General features: G+C 42.2%; 2 protein-coding genes across 3 annotated transcripts in view; both read right to left on the minus strand.

Moving 5' to 3' along the window:
* The window catches only part of PLA2G12A (phospholipase A2 group XIIA), a 13,549-nt gene extending 6,535 nt beyond the window's left edge, over positions 1–7,014 (minus strand). For both annotated transcript variants that reach the window (XM_080796435.1, XM_080796434.1), the window contains exons 1-2: positions 6,588–7,014; positions 123–199 (exon numbers count right to left, since the gene is read on the minus strand). In XM_080796435.1, the coding sequence (XP_080652561.1) occupies positions 123–199; positions 6,588–6,798 (288 nt within the window). In that variant the 5' untranslated portion in view covers positions 6,799–7,014. The remainder of the gene's footprint in view (positions 1–122; positions 200–6,587) is intronic.
* Positions 7,015–15,205: 8,191 nt separating this feature from the next.
* CFI (complement factor I) overlaps positions 15,206–22,118 on the minus strand; it is a 48,602-nt gene continuing 41,689 nt past the window's right edge. The window contains exons 12-14 of the mRNA XM_080797501.1: positions 21,817–22,094; positions 17,593–17,697; positions 15,206–15,537 (exon numbers count right to left, since the gene is read on the minus strand). Coding sequence (XP_080653627.1) covers positions 15,320–15,537; positions 17,593–17,697; positions 21,817–22,094 — 601 coding nt within the window. The 3' untranslated portion in view covers positions 15,206–15,319. The remainder of the gene's footprint in view (positions 15,538–17,592; positions 17,698–21,816; positions 22,095–22,118) is intronic.

Genomic DNA, 22,118 nt, shown 5'->3' on the forward strand with positions numbered 1-22,118 from the left:
GCCCCTCCCCACCCTGACCTGTGCCCGCTTTCTGTCTAATAAATAAATCTTAAAAAAAAAAAAGAATATTACATAGCCTACTGATTGTAAAACTTTTCAAATAAGAAAATAATGGTATTTACGTGAACACCAAACAGTGGAGAGCCACATCCATTCGGCGGGGAGGGTTTATAACCGTAACGTGGGAAAGGCTTAGATCCTATAAAATATAAATGGTATAATTAGTTTTCAAGTACAATAAAAAAACATGCAAAAAGGTCTATGATGTACTACGAGATTAGCCTTGGAATTATTTAATATTTGGGTACTGACATAAGTGAATGTCTTTATTCTAAGCCTATACCATACAAAACGTGTAAAAGCTTACTCTGGACTTCAGGAGGTTTCAGAGAGTATATGCGAGACTGGGTCCATATGTATGAAAGATAAATCCACCCTGCTTCCCTGTACATTCGAACACATTTTTTTTGTTAAAAACTTATAGTGCGAAACTGTATCTTCCCAACCTTCAGCCAATACTCCACTACACACAAACCTCAATAACCGTTAACTAACCAGTTTTCTCAAAGAGCTTAAAGCTAAGGAAGATAAGGTCACCCAACAAACATTTTAATTGCCTTAATGCCATTGTAAGACATTACAGGACCACATATTCTAGCCTGGACTCCAACCAATCATTTCACAAATATACTTCTTTGCCAGCTAAGGAAAAAGGTCAGGAATAAAGATAGCTTGGTGAACCGTATTACTCCAGTTTTATTCTCCCTAATAGCATCAATGGTTCAGTAACAAGGAGAAAGATGACCTTATCACAGCAATCTTAACTGCTGCAAAATACTTCAAAAATATCTCTTCTCATGAAATATATACATCGCTTCAAGATACCAAACAGTCACCTACTTTCTCTTGAATGTTTCCCACGATCCTCCTACAGCATCAAGAAAGAGCCTATTCCATTGTGGAATGGCACTAACTTAAATTCTTTCCTGTTTTCTTTTGAGCAATCCTCTATCCCTGAGGAACACAAAACAAGCCAATTACCTATTTTACATGAGCAATCCTCCCAACATCTGGGACTCCCATTTATCTTCAATTCTAGAACCAAAACATCCCCTGTTATTCCAAATATCTCTCCACAGTTCCTTATTTAGGAAAACCACAAAGTATCCACCAACTTTCAGGCAACTATTTATTACTAGAAGACCAAAGATAAGTTTACCCTCCAAAAGTACAGTGAGGGGGGGGGACAAAAGCAGCTCTTCCAGTAATCAACCACCAAAATAAGTAATCAACTCAAAGTAAGTATCTAAAAATGGTTTAAGTGAGTTGCTAAGACTCACATGCTTGACTGAAGTGACAACTAGAGCCTAAAGAGAGTATAACCTCAAGAAGATACAAAGCTTTAGCCTGCTCCACCCAGTCTGAAGAATAGTACAGATGAAGAGAATGGTTATGATGGATCAAGGAATGAGGAGGTCAATGACAGAAGTTGGTCTTGCTTCTCCAGCACTGTTCAAGAAGGATGGTTGTTTCTAGGCCCTTGGAAAATGAAGGTACATGCCTCAAGCTATCACAGATGAGTCACTATGATCCTTCACCTCCTGCTTTTGGTCCTTCATTCTTAAGAAAATTGTTTATGATTTCACCTTCCACTTAACAGAGCCCAAAGAGGGAGGATATACTAGCCACCTGGGTAGCTCATGGGCACCTCAAACTTTAGATGGACCTCCTGACATTCATCCGGAAACCTGCTCCACCCATAGTTCCATCTTCTCAGATAAAAGCAACACCAACATTCCCAGCACTCAGGAAAAAACCTTAGCCATCTTTAATTCTCTCATTTTCTTATATCCCACATCCATTCCACAGCATGTCCTGCTCACTCTACCTTCAAAATATCCAGAATCTAATCACTTCTTCCCAACTCCACCACTACCATCCTGCTCTAAGCCACCATGGATTATTGCCATAACCTCCTAACATTTCCCTACTTCACTTTCCCCACTCCACAGCACCCCACACCACCTCTAGCCATCGTCTATTCTCAACACTGAACCTGAGTGATCCTATTAAAATGTCAGATCAAGTTCTTCTTCTGTCAAAACCCCTCTAATGGCTTCTCATCTTATTCAGAATAAAAGCCCACATTCCCTTCCAAGGTCTAGAAACTCTATATATAATCTACACTGCCATACAACACACCATGACTTCTCTGACCTCATCTTACTATTCTCTCTCCTCTTCCTCACTTCAATTCATCACATCTGACTTCTCCATTATTCCAGACACTCCAAGTCTGCTCCTGCCTTAATGCCACTCAACCTGCTGTTCCTCTATGTGGAGGCTCTTCCTTCACGTTCTCAGCAATGCCTTCTCCGACGATACCATATGTAGCACGCATAACTGTCAAACATATTATATTATTAACCTACTTATTTATTATCTGTCTCCCCATACTAAAATATAAACTCCATGACGGCAGGAATTTCTGTTTTGTACCTTCAAAGCCTCGAACACTGCCTGGCGTATAGTTAGGTTATCAATAAATATTTGTTGATGAATGAACAAATAGGCAGGTGACTTGGAAGGCAGTTCTAATATTCATTATAAATAAACTGGTACTGCTGCTTATCCTTCAGTCTCCTTTAAGTTTGGCAAGCATTAATCAACCTCCAAAGCTTGATCATTTCTCCTTTGTCACATCTCTTTAAAATGTGCCATCCCAACCTGAACACCAGTAGGTGTGATGGGCCTATTTTGAAGTAGATAAAGTACTTGTATTAACAGAGCCCAAGACAGCATATATTTTAGCTATGTCTCAGTACTAAGATACATTGGACAGTAGGAAAAAAAATCAGTTCTTTCTAAAATAAACTCTATCTACTGCTAGAGACTCAGCATCTCTACAGCTTAAATTTTGAGCCAAAATATCAGATGATGTATCAGAGCTATTACCCCCTGAAATTTGTAAGCCAATACAGGAAGCTAAGAAAAAAATGAAATGAGAAGAATTTAAAAAACAAACCAAATCCACCGGGTACAACTACATGGAAATACTATTCATTGATTCTACTTGTTGACTTAGACAAATGCTCCTCTCTTGATGCTTTGTTTTGTCATCAGTATGGACAGATAAAATCTAAAGATTCGCCTGGAGTGAGGTAACGACAGATCTTTTCTATATTATTTTTTTAGAAATTTGATGTAAATACTTCCAAACAGTCCAATTTCTTTCACGTGAATGATACTGAAGTCGATGGGAAACAGATAGGGAAGGCTGTTGGGTCAAAGACCTTAGCACTGTTATTTATAGGAAATGCAGTGTAGAATTCAAACAGCTTTTCCAAACACTTGAGATTTTAATTCATGAATTAATCTTCAGAGGCCCCTTGTGCTACTTTATTTTTCTAGTTCACTCACTCTCCTATTTTCCTCAAATATCTAACACTTCCATTCCCATCTTCGTTCTTAGCTGATGACCTTGATTCCTACTTCACTGAGAAAACTGTGAAGTGATCGGAAGAGGACTCAGACATCTATCCACCTAATCAGCATCTGTGCCCATATCCCCTACCTTTGTTCCTATTAACAGGGATAGGTCATCTGTGCTCTTGTCCAATCTATTTATGCAGTGGAACCCATTCCTCTCACTTACCTAAGGAACTGACTCCAATAATTCTTCATTTCTCCCTCCACAGTGTTTTCATTCTCTACTGAATCATTCTCAAAAGCATACAAATAATGCTATTATTTTTCCTAATGACTTTTTTCCACGGTCTGCCCTATTACAGTTAAGGGCAACCCCATCCTTCCAATCATTGAGGCCAATTAAGTTTTGGAAACATTTTTTTACCCTACTCACACCTTCCTTCTGAGCTATCAGCAAATCCTTCAGGCTCTTCCTTCAAAATATATCCGTAAATCCAATCGTTTCTCACCACCTTTCTTGCTTTGAACCTGGACAAAACCACCACCATCTTTTGTCTGAATTCCTGCCCCTGTCACTCTGCCTCCGTTCTTGCTCTCCCACCTCCCCGGACTCTTATCCTCTGCACAACAGCCAAAGGGATCCTGTTAAAACATGCATCACTGAAGGAGCTACTTATTCATAATTCTAAAACACTTTACAAGCCAAATTAGTTTTCTATTTTTCAAAAGAAATCAAGGTTTTCTTTCTCAAATCTTCCTTGCAGTTGGGGAAAAAAAATTAAGAAAAAAAAAGTGACCTTGTAATCTGTTCCCTTAAGAAACTTTACTTCAATCTCAATAAAGCATTGTTCCCACCTGAGGGAGCATGGCCAGAAGGGAGCAAGTCTCCATAGAGCCAATCCTTTTGATAAAACAAAAATAACTGAATTCAACAAGTCTGTGCCCTTTAATCTGATCATCCTCTCCCTACTACCAAGTCTTTTTTTAAGTTCCCTTTAACCTCTTTACTGCAACTATTAAACACCCCTTAATTGCCATGCTCCTCTAGCTTTGGGATTTGTCTGTTTGGTCCTGATTTGATCACTTGCATTCCAAAATACCGGAAAGGTTGAAATAGGGTTCCAGGGAAACTTCTCAAGTAATAGCAATTAATATTCATTATGCTGGAATTATCAACATGGTGACTTGGAACCACAATTCTATGAGCCGACAGCATTACTAAGACACAAAAGGAAGTTCACTGAAGCATACCATTTCCTAAACTCTCAAGTTCATTTATGCTGGAGATCTTCCCTGAGACTCTACATGGTAAATTTAGTGAGGCTTGTTAGATAAAAAGGGTTAAGTAAAATAAAACATCAAAGTCATCTTTATTAATAGGAACAGTATCCATTCAACGTCAGAGCTATTTCAAATGTAAATAAACTCTAGAAACACTGGTTCATCACAAGTTAATGAAGATTGCTCCATGTAAGCCTTTCCTATCTCAGTAAATGGCAACCACATCCTTCCTTTGGCTCAGGCCAAAATCTTCGGAGTCATTCTCGACTGGCCTTTCTCCTAGGTCCTTGTCACTGGCCATTCCCTCTGCCTGGAGGGTTTTTATCCCCAGATCATCACAGTGTCACCTTCAGCATTTTCAGATTTCTTCTCAAATGCTGTCTTATCAGTGAGACCTTCCCTGAACAACTTATTTAAATGAGGAAACTCCCTCCCAACACCATCACTGTTTTTACTACAGTTCTCAAAACAGTGCCATACTTCAGACCTACATATACTGCATTTTGGGCTTATTTTACTTACTTTTTAGTTTACTGTCTCCCCCCACCAAAATGTAAGCTCCATGGACAGGAATTTTGTGTTCTGTTTACTGCTGAATCTCCAACTGGTAGAACACTTGAGACGTAACAGGCACTCAAATATTTGTATAATGAATGCGGATGACTAAGTAAAATGATGACATCTGCCTCAGGAAAGGCAATATTTAATTTTCAAATAGTTCACTTATTCCTCCTAACAAGCTCTACAAGGACAAAAACATCCTTCCCCATTGCATACTGGTGGTTAACATTTAGGCATAAATTTAGGAAGGAAACATTTAGCCCTTCATAGCACATGAGCTATGGCTCATTCTTTACCTCCATTAACATAAAACTAGAAATTATTTTGAGAATTAAAGGCAGCAAATGGCATCACAGTTTTACATGACACAGATTTCTTTTAAATCTACCTACATGCAATCTGGTTTTACTGGTCACTGAATTCCCTATTGCTTTAAGCTGCCAAGCATTAAATGAACTAGGCCCCAACTTTGTCTACTTTTATTGGAAACATGATTTTCCAATCAAAATCCTAACATTTTGAATTTCCAAAGAGAAGCCTGGGTACTTTATCTGAGCTGCTACAATATTTAAACATTCAGAAAAAGCAAGTGCTTGAAAAGAAAGATATCTGCTAAGACACTGAGTTTATTATTACCAAAAATGCCACCGAACAAGTTCTCAGATTCAAAAAGAACTAAAGTTAAAAAATATGAAAAGCAAATCAAAACAATTACTAGTATTAACGAACAATGGAGAGGAGGTGTCACTATCAAGTCGTGATAGACAATTTCTGGAAGAGTTATCAGAACTCTTTCTCAACAATAGAGTACACCAAAAGTCTGTACAAAGGTCGCAATTTATTTTCTGTAGCCCTGCAGGAAAAGAAAACAATTAAAAGCAATTCTTGAGAAAAGTAAAACGTCATGATTAAAATTCTGTCTATTCTGCATGTTCGGCGGACTAACCGCGCTAAAATATGGGGCTAAAATTGGTCTGTTCCGCTCCAATCCCACGATGCGTACGTCACAAAATTCTGAGGCAACTTCGTGCAACAGCAAAAGAAAAAGGGAGAGAGAAAAAGAAAAGGTAGTAATTCAAAAGCAATGAAAACAGGTCGGAGTGTACACCTCATGTGACCTCTTATATTCTAACAATAGTGGTGCGAACTTCTAACCTGATTGCTCAATCACAAGAATGCTAAGACTTAGCAGTGGTTAAGTTTTTCCACGGCTAGAGGACAACGTCAAGGTCTGCCTTGCATCCCACACCTCCACGACCTCGGTCCCCGCAACACCCAGAAAGCGAGGGCCTCGCAGGGCCTGGGCTCCCTCTCACCGTCATTGCACTTGTACTGGCAGAGCCCATCCTCGCCTCCGAGGAGGTCCAAGGCGGCGTTCAGGTACGTGTCTATCTTGTGAACGCCGTTCCGGATGGTCTTCAGCGTGGCCCGCCAGTCGGTAGTCTGGGCCTGCTCCTGGCACCTGAGAGCGGCAGGCACGAAGAGAAGAAGGACGAGGGCGAGCGCGTGCCGCGGAAGCAGGGCCATCCGCGCAGCACCGGGCCTTGCCCCCACGGAGCCCACAGGGCGCCCTAGGCAGCGGCGCCAGCCCCGGGCTCGGCGTCCCCGTGCGCCTCCATTACCACGCCTCCTTCCGAGCTAGTAGGCGGGGCCTCACCGTCCTTACTCAGCTCTGGCGGGGAGGCGGTGCTGTTGCGAAGACTCGCGGCACCGCGCACGCGCTGGCCTGGCCCCGCGGCCCCTACTGCGCGCAAGCGTGGTTCGTCGGAGGCTGGCGAAGAGGGAGCGCGAAGTAGTGGAGAGGAGCTCCTCTGCCAGGGCTCCATTTAGCACTACAGCCAAGTGAAGACCCCCCACTTGACCTGTCAGGGTTCAGCCCAGCAATCGCCATCCCTCCCCACCCCACCTCCGCCCCTAGGGACAGGCTTTTATGGGTGTGGACGCCGTGGGACAAATTAGTTCCCTTAGCCCCTAATAGGGAGCAATGCGAGGGGTCCAGCTATGTTTCGGTTTGAGGACGCGATTGTGCGTGACACGTGGACCCCCTCGCGTGCTTTCGGTTGTCGCGGCTGGGGGGACGGGAGCCGAACCGGTCAATCCAAGGGTGAGGTGGTTCCTGAATGGCTAGCATGAGCTAGAGCCTCATTTACAAATTCTGAAAGGGGGAAAAAAAAAAAAGGAAATTCTGAAAGAAAACCGTTTGACAAAAACAACGAGTTTTCTTTCCTGATAAGGAAGAAACGGTACTCTACACTTGAATACAGTTTTTTTAAAAATCTTAATTGGAAATCGCTGTTTTCGTGCTTACCATATTTTGTAATTTGGTAACTCTGGTGAAATTTCTCAGTATTTTTTTCCCCTACGCTGTGCAGAATACTTAAATAATGGCAGTAGTGGTTTTTTTTGTTGTTGTTGTTTTGTTTTGTTTTTATTTTTATTTTATTTTTTTTTACCAGATCTATAAATATCTGGTTGTGTTAGTATCCCGGAAATTCTAAGAATTTTACAGTAAGATTCCAGGGCAATATTGCAAGTGTTGGGGGGCGCCTGGGTGGCTCAGTGGGTTAAGCCGCTGCCTTCAGCTCAGGTCATGATCTCAGGGTCCTGGGATCGAGTCCCGCATCGGGCTCTCTGCTCAACAGGGAGCCTGCTTCCCTCTCTCCCTTTCTCTCTGCCTGCTTCTCTATCTACTCTGATCTCTCTCTGTCAAATAAATAAATAAAATCTTAAAAAAAAAATATTGCAAGTGTTGGAAATAGATGCGTCCTTTCTTACTAAAATTACCAATAAATTCTGGTTTGGCGTTTTGTGTTTGACACAAGCTTCTTAAGTGTAAGAAATTTGCACTAAAGAGTTTCTAAGAATTACATCCCTCTTTATTGAGAACTTAATCTGCTCCTGCCATGTACTTCACATGCACCGTCTCACATTCAGAACACTGCTTTAAAGGGATGTAGATTTTGGGTGACTTAGAAACAAAAAGGAGTCCCTCCTGGCAGACGCAGACAGATGTAGCCCAACCCCAGGCTGCGACCCTCAGCCAGGCTCTCTTGGGCTGTGATCTGCCTACAGCAATGGTGGAAGGGGAGACTTGTACCAGAGAGGTGTTGTCTCCTTTTTACGGTGGAGGAGTCAAAAGTACAGAGAATTCATGTGATGGTATCCTGTCAAAGTAGGGGCTATTTCTACCTTCATGAGATTCCAAAGGTTTTTTTTTCTTCATTTTTGGACAGCGCATTTAAAAACCTTCAGAAAAGGGAACACAGAATTTTTTTTAAAAAGTTTTCTGGAGCATTGGTTTTCTCATCTCTAAAGTGTGGGTGTTGAATTAGATTATCTCTGAGGTCCCACCTAATTCCACCACCCAAAACCTTAAACCAGTTTTGGTTCTTTCAAGTCTCCAGAGAAACTCTCCCATACATGAGTAAATATTCCACAAGAAAAGAGAGATTGTAGTAACCCCATTCCAACCCTCAGTTACTGAAGTCCCAAAGGCTCTCCTTTTTTCCTTTTCTCTATACATTTACTCCTTGATGATCTCATCTAATTTCTTATACCTTAACTACAGCCTCTGCTCTGAAGATTCAGTCTGCTCTCTCTTCTCCTTGGAGATTAAATTCTCAAACTCCAGTTCCTTGGACTGATTGGGTTGTTCTCATTTTCTTTGAAACAAATTTCCTTTTCCACTGTGTTCCCCATAGGAATCACCACCATCTTTCCAGGAAAAGATTCTAAGTTTTATTTTTACATTTATTTCATATTCAATCATTAGATATTTGTTGTTCTGCTGCAGTAATTCCAAGATTTACTTTTCCCCCTTAATTCCTGCTGCCGGATAATAGAGTCTGGCATTGACTACAGGACCAGCTACATAACTTGCAGGGCTCAGTACACAATAAAAATGAAGGGATCCTTGTTCAAAAATTATTAAGAATTTCAAGAGGGGGGCGCCTGGGTGGCTCAGTGGGTTAAAGCCTCTGCCTCCGGCTCAGGTCATGATCCCAGGGTCCTGGGATCGAGCCCCGAATCTGGCTCTCTGCTCGGCAATGAGCCTGCTTCCCTTCCTCTCTCTCGCCTGCCTCTCTGCCTACTTGTAATCTCTGTCTGTCAAATAAATAATAAACAAAATCTTAAAAAAAAAAAAAGAATTTCAAGAGGATGACAGGAGAGCATTAAAGCAAATGCGAAACACTTCTGAGTTCAGTGCCTTGTACATCAACACAGTATTCATGGCCATGAAACCAGCCCTGACTGGTCATATCATGTAACTTCTAGAAGACCCCTTCCATCCTTTCTTCCTAATAGCATAAATGGTTTGAGAAGAGCCTTCTTTACAGGACACTTTCATCTAACCAGTAAAACTTGTTATTATTGTGACAGACACTGTTGGTTGCAAACCCACGACTTCCAGGTCTTTCCTGCTAGCATAAGGCTAGGTTGTCTAGATATAATTTGACTGTGGATGGGCAGGAGCTGAAGCCAGGAAGCCAGTAAGGATGTAACAAACCAGGTAAGACATTATTATGACTTGGCCCAGGGAAGGAGAATGGAGGTGTGAAAGGGGTCACATTCTAGATATAACCTGATGGTAGAGCCAACAGGAATTACTGTTGGATTGAGGATGGTATACGAGGGATGGAGGAATCAATGACATTGAGGTTTTGGCTTTAGCACTTAGGACAGTGAGTTCTCACTAAATGACATGGGGAGGATTTCAGAAGGAACAGATTTCAGGGAAAATTTAGAATATTAATTTCAGACATACCATGTTTGAGAAGCTTATTCTGAATTTGTACTTCAGAGGTGGGATAAGGACTAGAAATTTATTTGAATTCCTCAGCATAGAAATGACTTTTAAAGTCATGGGACTAGAAGAGATCCTCTAAAACATGAGTATGTAGAGAAGCAGGACTAAGTCTAAGTCAGAGAAGATTGGGGAACTAAGAAGTGGCAAAAGAGGCTCAGAAGGGGCATCCAAGTGCAGCAAGAGAGTGCTTTATTGCAGTGTGTCTAGGAAAAACAGAACCATTCATTTGGCTGGTGTAGAAGAAGATGAGGACCTGATACTGATTGCTGAATTTAATAACATGGAGGTCAAGGTGAACATCACAGAAGACTTTCAGTGGAATACTGGGGACAAGACACATTTGTAGTGAGAGGAGAGGAAAAAAAGGAAGAGGAATTGGAAAAAGCAATTTTGGTCAGTATTATCAAAACAAAATTATGAAAATATAAAAGATGCTATATTTGTGCTGATTCTTGTCTACATGATACATGTGCCTTGGAATGTGGTCTTCTGGGTGGCTGAGACTAGGCTGTGTTTTCTCTGCAGAACTTTCCAGTCCAGTTATAAGCATAGTCGGGCAGATACACCTTCTGGAAACACCGAATGGTCATTTCACTGTCATGGACATCAAGGAATGTGATGATATTATTAATGAGTGAGAATGCCAAATGTATTGGGTTTGATGTAATGTATCAACCCAAAATGCTTAGAGAGTGGAATCCTCTATGTTATTTGAAACAATACAAAATCAACAAAATACAAATGATCGGGGCAGTTTCCACTTGTTAGTCTTTTCCAACGTCTTGTTAAATGGTCTGAGCTGTGTTATTATGATGAAAATAAATGACACGTGGTGAAACCATTCCAGCCTTAATGATCAATCTTTGCCCAGTGTTAAGGCTGGAACACTTGTTTCTAAACAGGGCTCAACTTAAGGGGGAAAAAGTGCTAGTTTCCAGCCTCTCTGCCTTTAAGAAAAATAAAAAATTAATAGCATGAATAGCTTTCAAACCAGGGACAAGGTGAAGGACAAGAGATGGCTGCACCAGATCTATAAGCACGGGTCGGTTCCATGATATATTGAAAATAACGGCTTTCCATTTCAGGTGTTCTGTCATCAGACAAATTTGATCAGTGTTTTAGTCTGCTTGGGCTACTGTCACAAAATACCACAGGCTAGGTGACTTATAAACAGCAGAAGTTTATTTCTCAGACTTGTAGAGGCTGGCGGTTCAAGATCAGGGTGCCGGAGTGATCAGGTTCTGGACAGGACTCTCTTCCAGTTTGCAGACAGCTGACATCTGCATCCTCACATGGTGGAGGGTGGGTGGAATTTCTGGGGTTTCTTTTATAAAATACTAATCCCCATTATGAGGCCTCCACCCTCATGACCTAAGCACCTCCTGAAGACCCCACTTCCTAATACCATCACACTGGGAATTAGAATTTCAACATGAGTTTTGGAGGAACAAAACATTAAAACTACAGCAATCAGGGAGGAGATTTTCAAGTGATCTTTGTGGGTAGAATATAAGATTCCTCGGCATGCAGAGAGATGTGCTGGCTAGGATGGAAAGGAACCACCTGGGTACGACTGCAGGGTTTTAAACCTTCAGGCTAAATTCAGCTGTGTGGTCTCTCTAGGTTGGATTTCTGGTTACTTCCAAACCTCTGACTGATTTTCAGTTTCACATCTCCTGCTGCATGCTATATACATCTTTCCTGGACTCCCACAGACCTCACAGCTTCAAAATATCCTTCACTAATGAAACCAGCTTCTCTTTCTCTGTTTCCTTTATTTCTTTAATCAATGGCAACAGCAATCATCTCACTATCCAAGAGAAAACTTGGGAGTTATTCTAGGCTCGTATCCCTCTCCTTAGTGCCCTGTCCTCTCTTTCTGTCCCCAGATGCCATCTATCTCACTCCTTAATATATCTGGGATTGGTGTCATCCTCTTTAAAAGTGTCCTGCTATAGTTTCCACTTTCGCCATTTTTCATTTGGATGGTTCCAACAATCTCTTAAATGTCTTTCTTACCCCATCTCACCCCCTCCAATACATCTTCCTCAATGCCTCCAGGGTGAACTTCCCAAAGTCTTTCAGTGGTCCCCACTCTTTGGCATGACTGCCTCTCTGATCTGCCCTTTTCTCCCTTTCCAGCTTTTCAGTTGCACCCTGGGCACCCTCTCCGCTGTCATGCTCACCTCTGGGGAAGAGGGCTTCTTTGACGCTTCAGACTGATTTATGAGTCTCCTTTGAGTTTTCCTCTCTCTTGTCCCTGACAAAGTGCAGCTTTACAATATTTTCTGTCTCCCTCATAAGAGAGTGAGCTCTGAGAGTTAAGTAGGAGACGATAGCAGCACTCCATGTCTAGCGAGCTCTGTTCGTTGAGCACCTTCAGGAAAGACCACGCTAAGGCAAAGCAGCAGTAACAGCAGCAGGTCAACAGTAGGGTCCAGTGCCCAGCCTCTGCGTGGAGCCTGCTGCCCGAGCTAGCGGCAGTGGGAGTCTCTGATAAGCAGGCCTACAGTGCTCCTTGAGCATTATCCCCAGATGTGCAGCCAACTCTTTGGCTTTCCTGGAGATTCTGTGAACTGCATAATATCTTTGAACACATCTCCTCCCCCCCCCCCCATTAAATCAATTAGATTGGCTTCTGTGGTTAGCAGCCAGGAGCCCTTTCGTAGACCTCTTGACTAAGAGAACCCTGGAGTCCACTCATCTCCCTCCTGCTGTTCCTAGGCTCTGTCACATGGAGTCACTATGGGGAAGCTGGTTCTTCACTATTCAGGCTCCAATTCTGGTCTACTCTACTGTGAAGCCTCCAGGTCCCAGGTCACTGTGCGGACTGGCTTGGTCCTTCCAGGGGCCACAACGCTACCTTCTCCCAGCTTTCAGCCCTTAGTCCTCATATCCAGGCATCTTCAAAGATGCTACATGCTCCACGTTTGCTGGGCCAGGACATGGTGGAAGTTTTAAAACACGCCACAGATTTCTTGACACCCCTCCCATCAAGAGATGGATTATATTTGTTCCCTTCAACCTGCTGAGGTCTGTGATGAAAGCGAGGCTAAATGACTTCCAAAGCTGGGTTTACAGAGGCTGTCCTCGTTTGTGGGCTCTCCTGGGACTTGTCAGCTGTTATGTAAGAAGTCTAGAGCATCTGAGTCCTCATGTTGAGAGCCCAAATGGAGAAGCCCACATAGACAGAGATGCCTGAGAAGCCCCACTGTCTGAGTTCTCCCAGCCCAAGCACCAGACGCCCGAGTGAAGAAGCCTTCAAGATGATCCTTGGCCCAGCCCTCCTTGTCTGATAGTAACTACACTAGAGGATGGAAGAAATGTCCAGCTGACCCCAGTGAATTCCCAGACATGTGAACAAAATAAAAAACAATTGTTATTTAAGTAAATATGTGAGGTTCTTTCTTCCACAGCCATAGATGACCAAAATTTTCCTGCATTCAATGACAAAGGCCCAGGCAGCATGGGAGGGGAGGAGGAGTTAGTGTGCAATGGGCACAGATTTTTAGTTTGGGAAGATGAAAAATTCCTGGTTGCATAACAAGGGAACATATTTAATGCCCCTGAATTGTACGCTTCATTTTTAAAAAAGATTTTTATTTATTTATTTAAGAGAGAGGGAGAGAGAGTAAGAGAGAGGATGAGAGGGGAGAAGGTCAGAGGGAGAAGCAGACTCCCCACAGAGCTGGGAGCCTGATGCAGGACTCGATCCTGGGACTCCGGGATCATGACCTGAGCCAAAGGCAGTCGCCCAACCAACTGAGCCATCCAGGTGCCCTGAACTGTACACTTCAAATGGTTAAAGCACTTAAAAATATTGTATATTAATGTTATCAAAATTTTTAAAAAGGAAAAAAAATCTGGGCAGTAAACAACTTTGGATTATATATAGAAATGGGCATTTCTCTTATTAAAACAATTGGGCTTTATCTAGGACTGAACCTAGGGATTGAGGGTAATATTTATGTGAAAAACAAACCTCAGTCTTCAGGATGATGACAGCTGCATTTTAAATCATAATAAAAGCAGATAATTCTTCACTGAGGACCCCTATGAACCAAGTGCTAGTGTTGCGGACAGAAGGAAGACAGTCTCTCTTCTGTCTTACAGTGTAGTAAGCAGAGGGCAGGAGCGGGTGTGTGAGCATCCCGGGGAAGAGGTAGACAAACCAGCGTCACGTGATAGAAAGAGACTGTTGCCCAGTGTACAGTGGTTCCACAGGAGAGCCCTGAGTAAATGCCATTTTCTAAGAAGGGAGGAACTAGATAAAGAAGGGGCCATTTTGGGTTGACTCTGTTTCTTCTGAGATGCTATTAGATGTCCAGGTGGAGAAGTTAAGTGCTCAGTGAAATACTAGTCTGGAATTTAGGAAGATCAGGGCTGGAGATACAGATTTGTGGGCCATTGGACTGTGAGTGGGATTTAGAGCTGACTCGAGGTAAGATTGCTAGGGAAAGCACAAAGTTTAAGAAGTGACCAGAAGGAAGAGACTAGGAGGGAGGCTGGGACCAGCCTGGAAGGCAGCAGGCCAGGTGGAGAGTGTGATGTCCTAACGGGCCCACTGTGTCTTCTGCTGCTGGGGCAGGGGGAGAAGAGAGTAGCTAAGTGACTGTGGGTTTGACACCAAGGAGGTCCGTGGTTATGTGGCAGTATCTGTGGAGAGGTTTAAAGAGAGGGTCAAGGAGGACTTGTGAAATGGGAAACTAAAGACAAATCTTTCAGGAGAATTTTTAATACTTTCAGAAGCAGAGAAACGGGACAAGAGCTGTGAGGTCAGTTATGTTCCTGTGTCAGGTACTATGCCAACATTTCGTTTAGTATGTGGTTTCATTTTTTCCAAAATTTTAGTTTCTATTTCAAAGGCAGAAAATGAGACACAAAGATGATAATAAATTGCCCAAGGCCAAGTAATTAGTAGTTGGGGTTTGAATGCAGGCTTATGTGAATCCAGTGTTAATCAACAAGCAAAACCTTTAGTATAGTCAATATGTCCTCCCTGTATAAAGAGATCATTTAATCACATTTTCTAATAAATAAAGTATGTATGCCTGACTAAAATATTTCTTTGATAATTATACAGCGAAGTTCCAATATGGAAGAAGCTTCGCAGAGACCTTAAAAATATCCAATAAAATGTGCTTTATTATCTTTTTCCTAGAGAAGTACTAATTATGCAGTATCATTTCAACTAAAATCCAAATCCCAAGGGAAAAAGAGCAGAAGAGAGAGAACACAATTTTATACATTGTGCTGAGAAATAAGAGACCTTCCCACATGAAGGCTAATCCAATCAAAATAGTTGGCCACTTTGGTGTAAACACCTGGGTACTCTGGACTTCCGCAGTTTTCACCCCAACTCACAACACCCCAAACATAAGCCACATTGTTGACATCCTTACAGACTAAGGGGCCTCCAGAGTCCCCTTTACAGGCATCGATGGAACCATCCTCTGTACCTGAAAAAGACAAAGGAAAAAGAGAATCACACATGTCCTTCCATTTGTCGAGGCTGCCATGCCGACTTCCTATCTCCTCTGCCAATGCGTATACCAGCTTTGGCTTTTTTACAGTTTGCTGACAGGAAATAGTACATATTCTCCCTCTCAGGCCCCTGCTGGGCCATAGAGCTGGAGAGGTGCGGGCTGGGAAACACTTTGCCTTCTGCTCATTCTCCATATTTAGTGAGTGCTTCCTGTGCTTCCTCTGTTTTTTGCAAGTTTATACTCTGACGAGATTAAATGTGAAAGTAGCATCCAATGCTGACTGGGAAAATGATGAAATACTTCATGCTTATTGAGTGCTTCATATGTATTAGTCAGTCATCATTTTGATCCTAAACCACAACCCTATGAGATAAGTATCACTATTATCCTTATTTTCAGATGAGACAAATAAGGCACAGAGAGGTTAACTAATTTGTCCAAGATGAAACAGCTACTAAGTGGCAAGAGGTTGGACTTGAATTCAAGGAGGCAGAACCCTTTGAGCTTTTCCTCTTAACTGTGATAACTGCCTCCTGGTAGGTTTTGTGCTATTCTCCCCTTTTGTCCTCTGTCATCCTGAACTCCATCTAAGAAGGGAGGGCACAGGGAATGGTCTGTTTACTTTCCTCTCACTCTTAGGACTTTCTAAGGTTTTTAAATCACTGATCCCAAAAGTTATGGGATGTCAATGACTTTGCCTTTTTCTGGACTACACTATTTATAAGTGGTTTTAATAAAGCATCATAAATGCATTACCCTGGCTTTGGTTCCCTGCCTTTGTGTCACCACCAAAAGCAGGAAGTGTTGTAGCTGTGTTAGTGATGTGGGAAACAAAAACAAAAGAAATGTAGCTTAAATTCAAATCTCCTTACAGTTGGCAGCCCACTGAGAGATACCTGAGACATGCAGAGCATGACCTTCCTCAAGGAATTCTCAGCTGCCTTAGTGCCTTAATGTTTAAAAGGAACCTTATCTTGGCAGCAGCTGCCCTTCAAGGTCCTGAAAGCCTTGCTTCCAGATTCCCTGGAGACTTGCGCTATCACTCACCCCCACTCATTAAAAAGTATACAGTCAGTCATTCCTCACAGTCCCACACAGCTCTTTCTGCCCACAGGGGCCGTCCTGTGAGTAGGGAAGGGGTAAGGTCTTCGTAGGAGAGATAGGAGGCCCCTGACTGGGCACAGGAACTATTCCTGGCAGAGGGAGACTTGGAGACAGAGCAGAACAAGAGATAAAGGAACAAACCAAGACGCAAGAATCTCAGGGCCACAAGCTTCCCAGTCAGTTCTCAATAAAAGACTGCCACTAAAAGCCCTCTGTGGCAACCCATTCAGGACCCCTCTCACTCTGGAGAGTTTTTCTTTCCTTTCTGCTCTCACCTCCACTTAATAAACTTTCATTTCAGTTCACCCTTTTGTGTCTGTGAGATTGCTTCTTCCACTCTGTGAGACAAGAACCCTGCAAGCTTGCGATCTTAGGTAGGGGGGCTAGCACCAGTGGGACAGTAAAGGAGACGGTGGCAGGGGCCGTCCAAAGTGCCATGGCAGTGCTGAGGAGGAAGGATTTACTTTCAAGTGGACACAACTGAAATGAGCTCATTCAGATTTTTGTTTAGAAAAAGTTGGGGTTTTGATCCTGGATCTGCCGCTGATTGTCTATAAGACTTCAGGCAAATTAGTTAACTGCTCCGCGTCTCAGTTTCCTCATTTATGAACATCCCCAGTTTTGCAGATGGGGACGCCTGCTCAGGGCCCCGTGAGTCGTAATTGGTAAAAACTGGGGTATAAACCCAGGCAGCCTGGTTCCAGAGTCTGTGCTTTTAGTCATCTTACTATATGGTGGCATAAGGAAGATTTGTTTTCCTTTTCGTATTAGCATGAGGGATTGAGCTAAGGGCAAGGGAAGCACCAGTCAGGAGGTCCGATGAAAGGGCCCACGGCCCAGAGCGAGGGGTGGATTTGGTGAGGAGGTGAGAGGTTCTGGTAGGGGGTATGGACACAGATCTTAGGGAAACCACTCCGTGCTTACCTGCACAGTCCATTTCTTTTTCATAATAGCGACCCGGATAAAACCTGGAGCAGTTGTTGATTAGGCTAACTTCGCCCCACTGAAGTAAATTGACTTTTTGGTCATCTAAGCAAAGGGAGAGAACAGACATTGAGAAGTCGCAAATGAGAAATCTAAATAAATGCTCTCATCACTTAGTAAGCCACGAGGCATAGAGAAGATGATATATACTCCTTAACACACATATCAGCTTTTGAGGAGAGTTCATTAACATATTTAATCACACACCACTCCTATGTCCAGTATCTCCAATAGTCTTTTAAAACCAGGTAAAGAGGAGGGGGCTGGGGGGCTCAGTGGGTTAAGCCTCTGCCTTCAGCTCAGGTCATGATCTCAGGGTCCTGGAATCAAGCCCCGCATCCATCCTCTGCTCAGCGGGGAGCCTGCTTCCCCTTCTTTCTCTGCCTGCCTCTCTGCCTACTTGTGATCTCTGCCTGTCAAATAAATAAATAAAACCTTAAAAAAAAAAAAAAAAAACAAACAGTTAAAGGGCTGGCGCCCGGGTGGCTCAGTGGTTAAGCATCTTCAGCTCAGGTCATGATCCCAGGGTTCTGAGATTGAGCCCTGCATGGGGCTCCCTGCTCCACGGCCCCTTGCTCCCTGCTTCTCCCTCTTCCACTCCCCCTGCTTGTATTCCTTCTCTCGCTGTCTCTCTGTCAAATAAATAAATAAAAAATCTTAAAAAAAATAGTTAAAGGGCAGTCCTGAACACATGCCTGAAGTCGTTCTCATTTCACAGAGACCTGGCTGCTCTGAGATGAACAAGAGAAACTCCCTCCCCTCTGATTGCTGAGTCCAGTGGGGGTGGGAGGGTGGGGGGAAGGTGTGGAGAAGTTGGTGATTGGGCTTTTCTCACGTGGATAGCTCCTATCGTCTTACATCCCTGATTTCTTTGAAAGTGCTTGTTAGCGTGAAAACGACCTTTTAATATAAGAAGTTAAATGAAGAAAATACATATGCAATTATCAGTGTGTATGTTTTTGTGTGTCTGAAGTTCGTCTCCTGAGTGATTTGAAAGAGGATTTAGGATTTCCTTTTCATTTGAGTTGGAGATGTGGGGCTTGAACTTTTTCATATAAGGAGAGAAAAGGGGCAGATACTGTTGCTGATCGACAGCCCAGGAAGATGAGAAAAACTTAAGAACAGGGGGTGAGATGTCTTGGGTGTAAGGAGCAAGTCTTTGCCCCATCTGCCCCTCCTCCTTTTCCCCAAGCTTTCGGCAATTTTTATGCTCTAGGAGGGCAAGCACTGGCCCTGGTTGACAGGCAGACTCACGCTAGCACAAAGTAGTTGCTTAATAAATATTTATGTAATTAACTTGTCCATGAATTCCGTAATCCAATTATACACTAAACAATTTTTGCCAAATGACTTACCCCCTCACTTACTGTAGAAACTATCAGCGGGCTGAGGCTTCTGACTGTCTTGAGAGGACACCTCCACAGACCTGTGCAGTGTAGTGGGGATATAGTAAACTGTAAAACTAATATTCTTCTCTTCTGAGAAGCAGGGGGACACAAAAATCCACCCAAGTATAGTGCAAATTAGAAAAGAGTTTCTTTTTTTCTCCTTCAAGTCTTACTTCAAATTAGTTTTAAGATGCTATCTTTTTTAGATTAAGAGTTGTTTTTTTTTTTAAATTAGTAATTTATTATTTCTTCTAACTCAATTGAAGGCTTTAAAAACTGGGAGCTCCTATACCATGTGAACAATTTTTAATGGTTTGGGAGATTACTCCCTCTCCTGAACTCTTGTTTTGTATACTTTTTTTTTTTTCTTTTTTAAAGGGAGAGTGTGAGTGGGGAGGGGCCAAGGGAGAAGGAGAGAATCTCAAGCAGGCTCCATGCTCAGAATGGAGCCTGATGTGGGGCTTGATCCCACAACCCCAAGATCATGACCTGAGCCCAAATCAAGAGTTGGACGCTTAACCAACTGAGCCACCCAGGCACCCCATTGTTTTGCATATTTCTTTAGGCACCTGTCACATTCTGCTGTCTGATGGTGGCGTTCACATCTGATGGCTCCTCTGTACTGTAAGTCCCTTGAGAGCTGGTCTTTGTTTCTCAGTCTTATAGCTTCTATACTCCTTGTTGACCTGGTCCATACTTTTCATCAGTGAAATCCTAGCACATTAGCATTACTATTGTGAAGGGCTCAAAAAATGTGTTAAACTGTATTTGATTAATGATTAAAACAATGCATAAGAACATATCTACCAGTCTATAGGAAATACATGGAATAGAAGAATGTGAAATGCCACATCAAGGATACAATCAGACAAATTCAAGATGTGAAAATTCCAAAATAATGAACCAGTTTCTTTAGTAAATACATTTTAAATAAAAGGAAGGGCTAACTGTTCTAGATTAAAAGAGACTTAAGAAAAATAGCCACCAAATGTGCAATGTGCAGACTTTGGATCCCAATGGAAATAACCCTGATTGTAAAAATATTTTGTAAATAATTGAAGAATATTAAACACGGGATGGTTATTAGATGATATTATGGGATCACTTTCATTTTGTTGTGTATGAATGGTGTTGTGTTTTTGCTTTTGTTTTTTTTAAGTCCTTACCTGGTAAAGGTATCTACTAGAATATTCATGGATGAAATTACATTATGTCTGGGTTTGATTTAATATGCTCCGGGGGGAAAATGTGTGGGGTAGCAGGGATATGTTCAGATCCACTCTCCACCCATCAATGCCATGGCCCCTGCCCGAGTGCCTGATCTGAGGGACTGCCCCAATAGGAATCTCTTAGCCCCTGGTTTTCAACATAAAACCCCAACAGAAGAAGGGAGGGTAAGGAGAGAGGATAACAGGATTGGGGTTGGCTATAACCTTCCATCCAAAGTCCCCGCTTCTCTTAAGGCAGCCTGCTCTACCTTAGGCTCTTTCTCATGGTAAATTCTTCCTCTCACATCTTCCGATCTAAGAGAGGCAGTTCTGGAACTGTTGGTCCCGGTTGCTGCATAGTCCTTCTGGTTCCCCAAACCCCTATCCACATCCCTGTAATTAATCCCTGTATAAATAACCCTCCCTAATTATCTTACTGAGGTTGAGATTGATTCAGAGAGATAAAACAAGAATGGTAGAGTGTTGATAACTGGAAACTGGTGATGAATAAGTAGGTTTATTATACTTTATCTCTACTCTTCTGTATACTTGTAAATGTACATAATAAAAGTTTTTTTTTAAGGAACAAATGTAAGGACATAATGCCTTCTGGATAAACTAATTACCAATAAAATTTAGTCTTGGGTATTCAAACAGTCTACAAATCCAGGTTAATTTAGACACATATTTTATACTTTTCCATGTGGCAAGTTTAAATAATGTGTTGGAGTATGAGTCTATAAGACCAATGTAGTGAAGTAATTTACAAAGAGAATGTAGAAAGTCAAAAGGAAGCTAAATTTCAAAGCTAACTCTTCAAGATAAAGGGAAAGGCATTGGCTAACTTAATTCTAATCCAACTTCTTATTTAGCCAGTTTTTCTAATAATTTGTCCCTAAGTGTCTACATAGCTTATGAATACAAATGTTCACCTCAAGTCTTCTTAGAAGCTCAAGAAATAATTCTTTATGTTTTCTTCCTCTTTGTGGAATGTGATGGGGAGGGTGAGGCAAGGAAATGGGGGAGTGGAGGAGAGAACAGAGGGTTGTGGGATTACTGACTCACCTATACTTCGACTATTCCTTTGAAATCCATTTTTTCTTCCATCCTTGTCTCTCTAACAAACCCATAAAGTCCATGCTATATATGTCCCCATCACTCTGCCTTTTTTTTTTTCAGTAAATGGTTACCCCTCAATATATGCTTCAAGATCACAGAGTGTGTAGGGGTCCTTTGAAACTCTGGGTCAGGATCAGCTACCTAATTTTCAGGGCCCAGTGAAAAATAAAAATGTGAGCTGGAGGCTGCTGCAAAATTATTAAGAATTTCATGATGATGACATTGATGATGACATCAGGGCAGTCCACTAAGCAAGGGGCCCTTTGGAGCCTGGGATGCTGGGCAATTGTACAGGTCTAATGCCTAGGAAGCTAGCCCTGGCTGAATGCTCATTTTTCTGGATTTGATTCTATGTTTCTCCCTGAGTACTAGGTAATTAGCCCCTATCCATTTCTATTCCCATTAATTTCAACCCCTGGAGTCTGATGAACAAATTTTAAAACATGTACCTTTTTCTCGACCCCAGCCAGAAATAATGCATTTGTCATTAGGTCGGAATAGATATGGAGACCAGGGCACACAGGTAGGGACGGAATCAGGCAGCTCACAATCTTTTCGGTTTGAGCGTTTTTTCAATTCAATCAAAGCTATGTCATTTTCATAGGTGGTTCCGTTGTACTTTTCATGAATAATAATTTGATTTGCTACGTGAATAATTACTTCCTCGTCCGGGTTTAACGAGTCTAGAAATGATGCCCATATTTGGTAATGGTATAGTTTACTGACGCTGTAACAGAAAGGAAAAGGGAGA

Source organism: Martes martes (assembly GCF_963455335.1).
Source record: "Martes martes genome assembly, chromosome: 2".
NCBI classification, from domain to species: Eukaryota; Metazoa; Chordata; class Mammalia; order Carnivora; family Mustelidae; genus Martes; species Martes martes.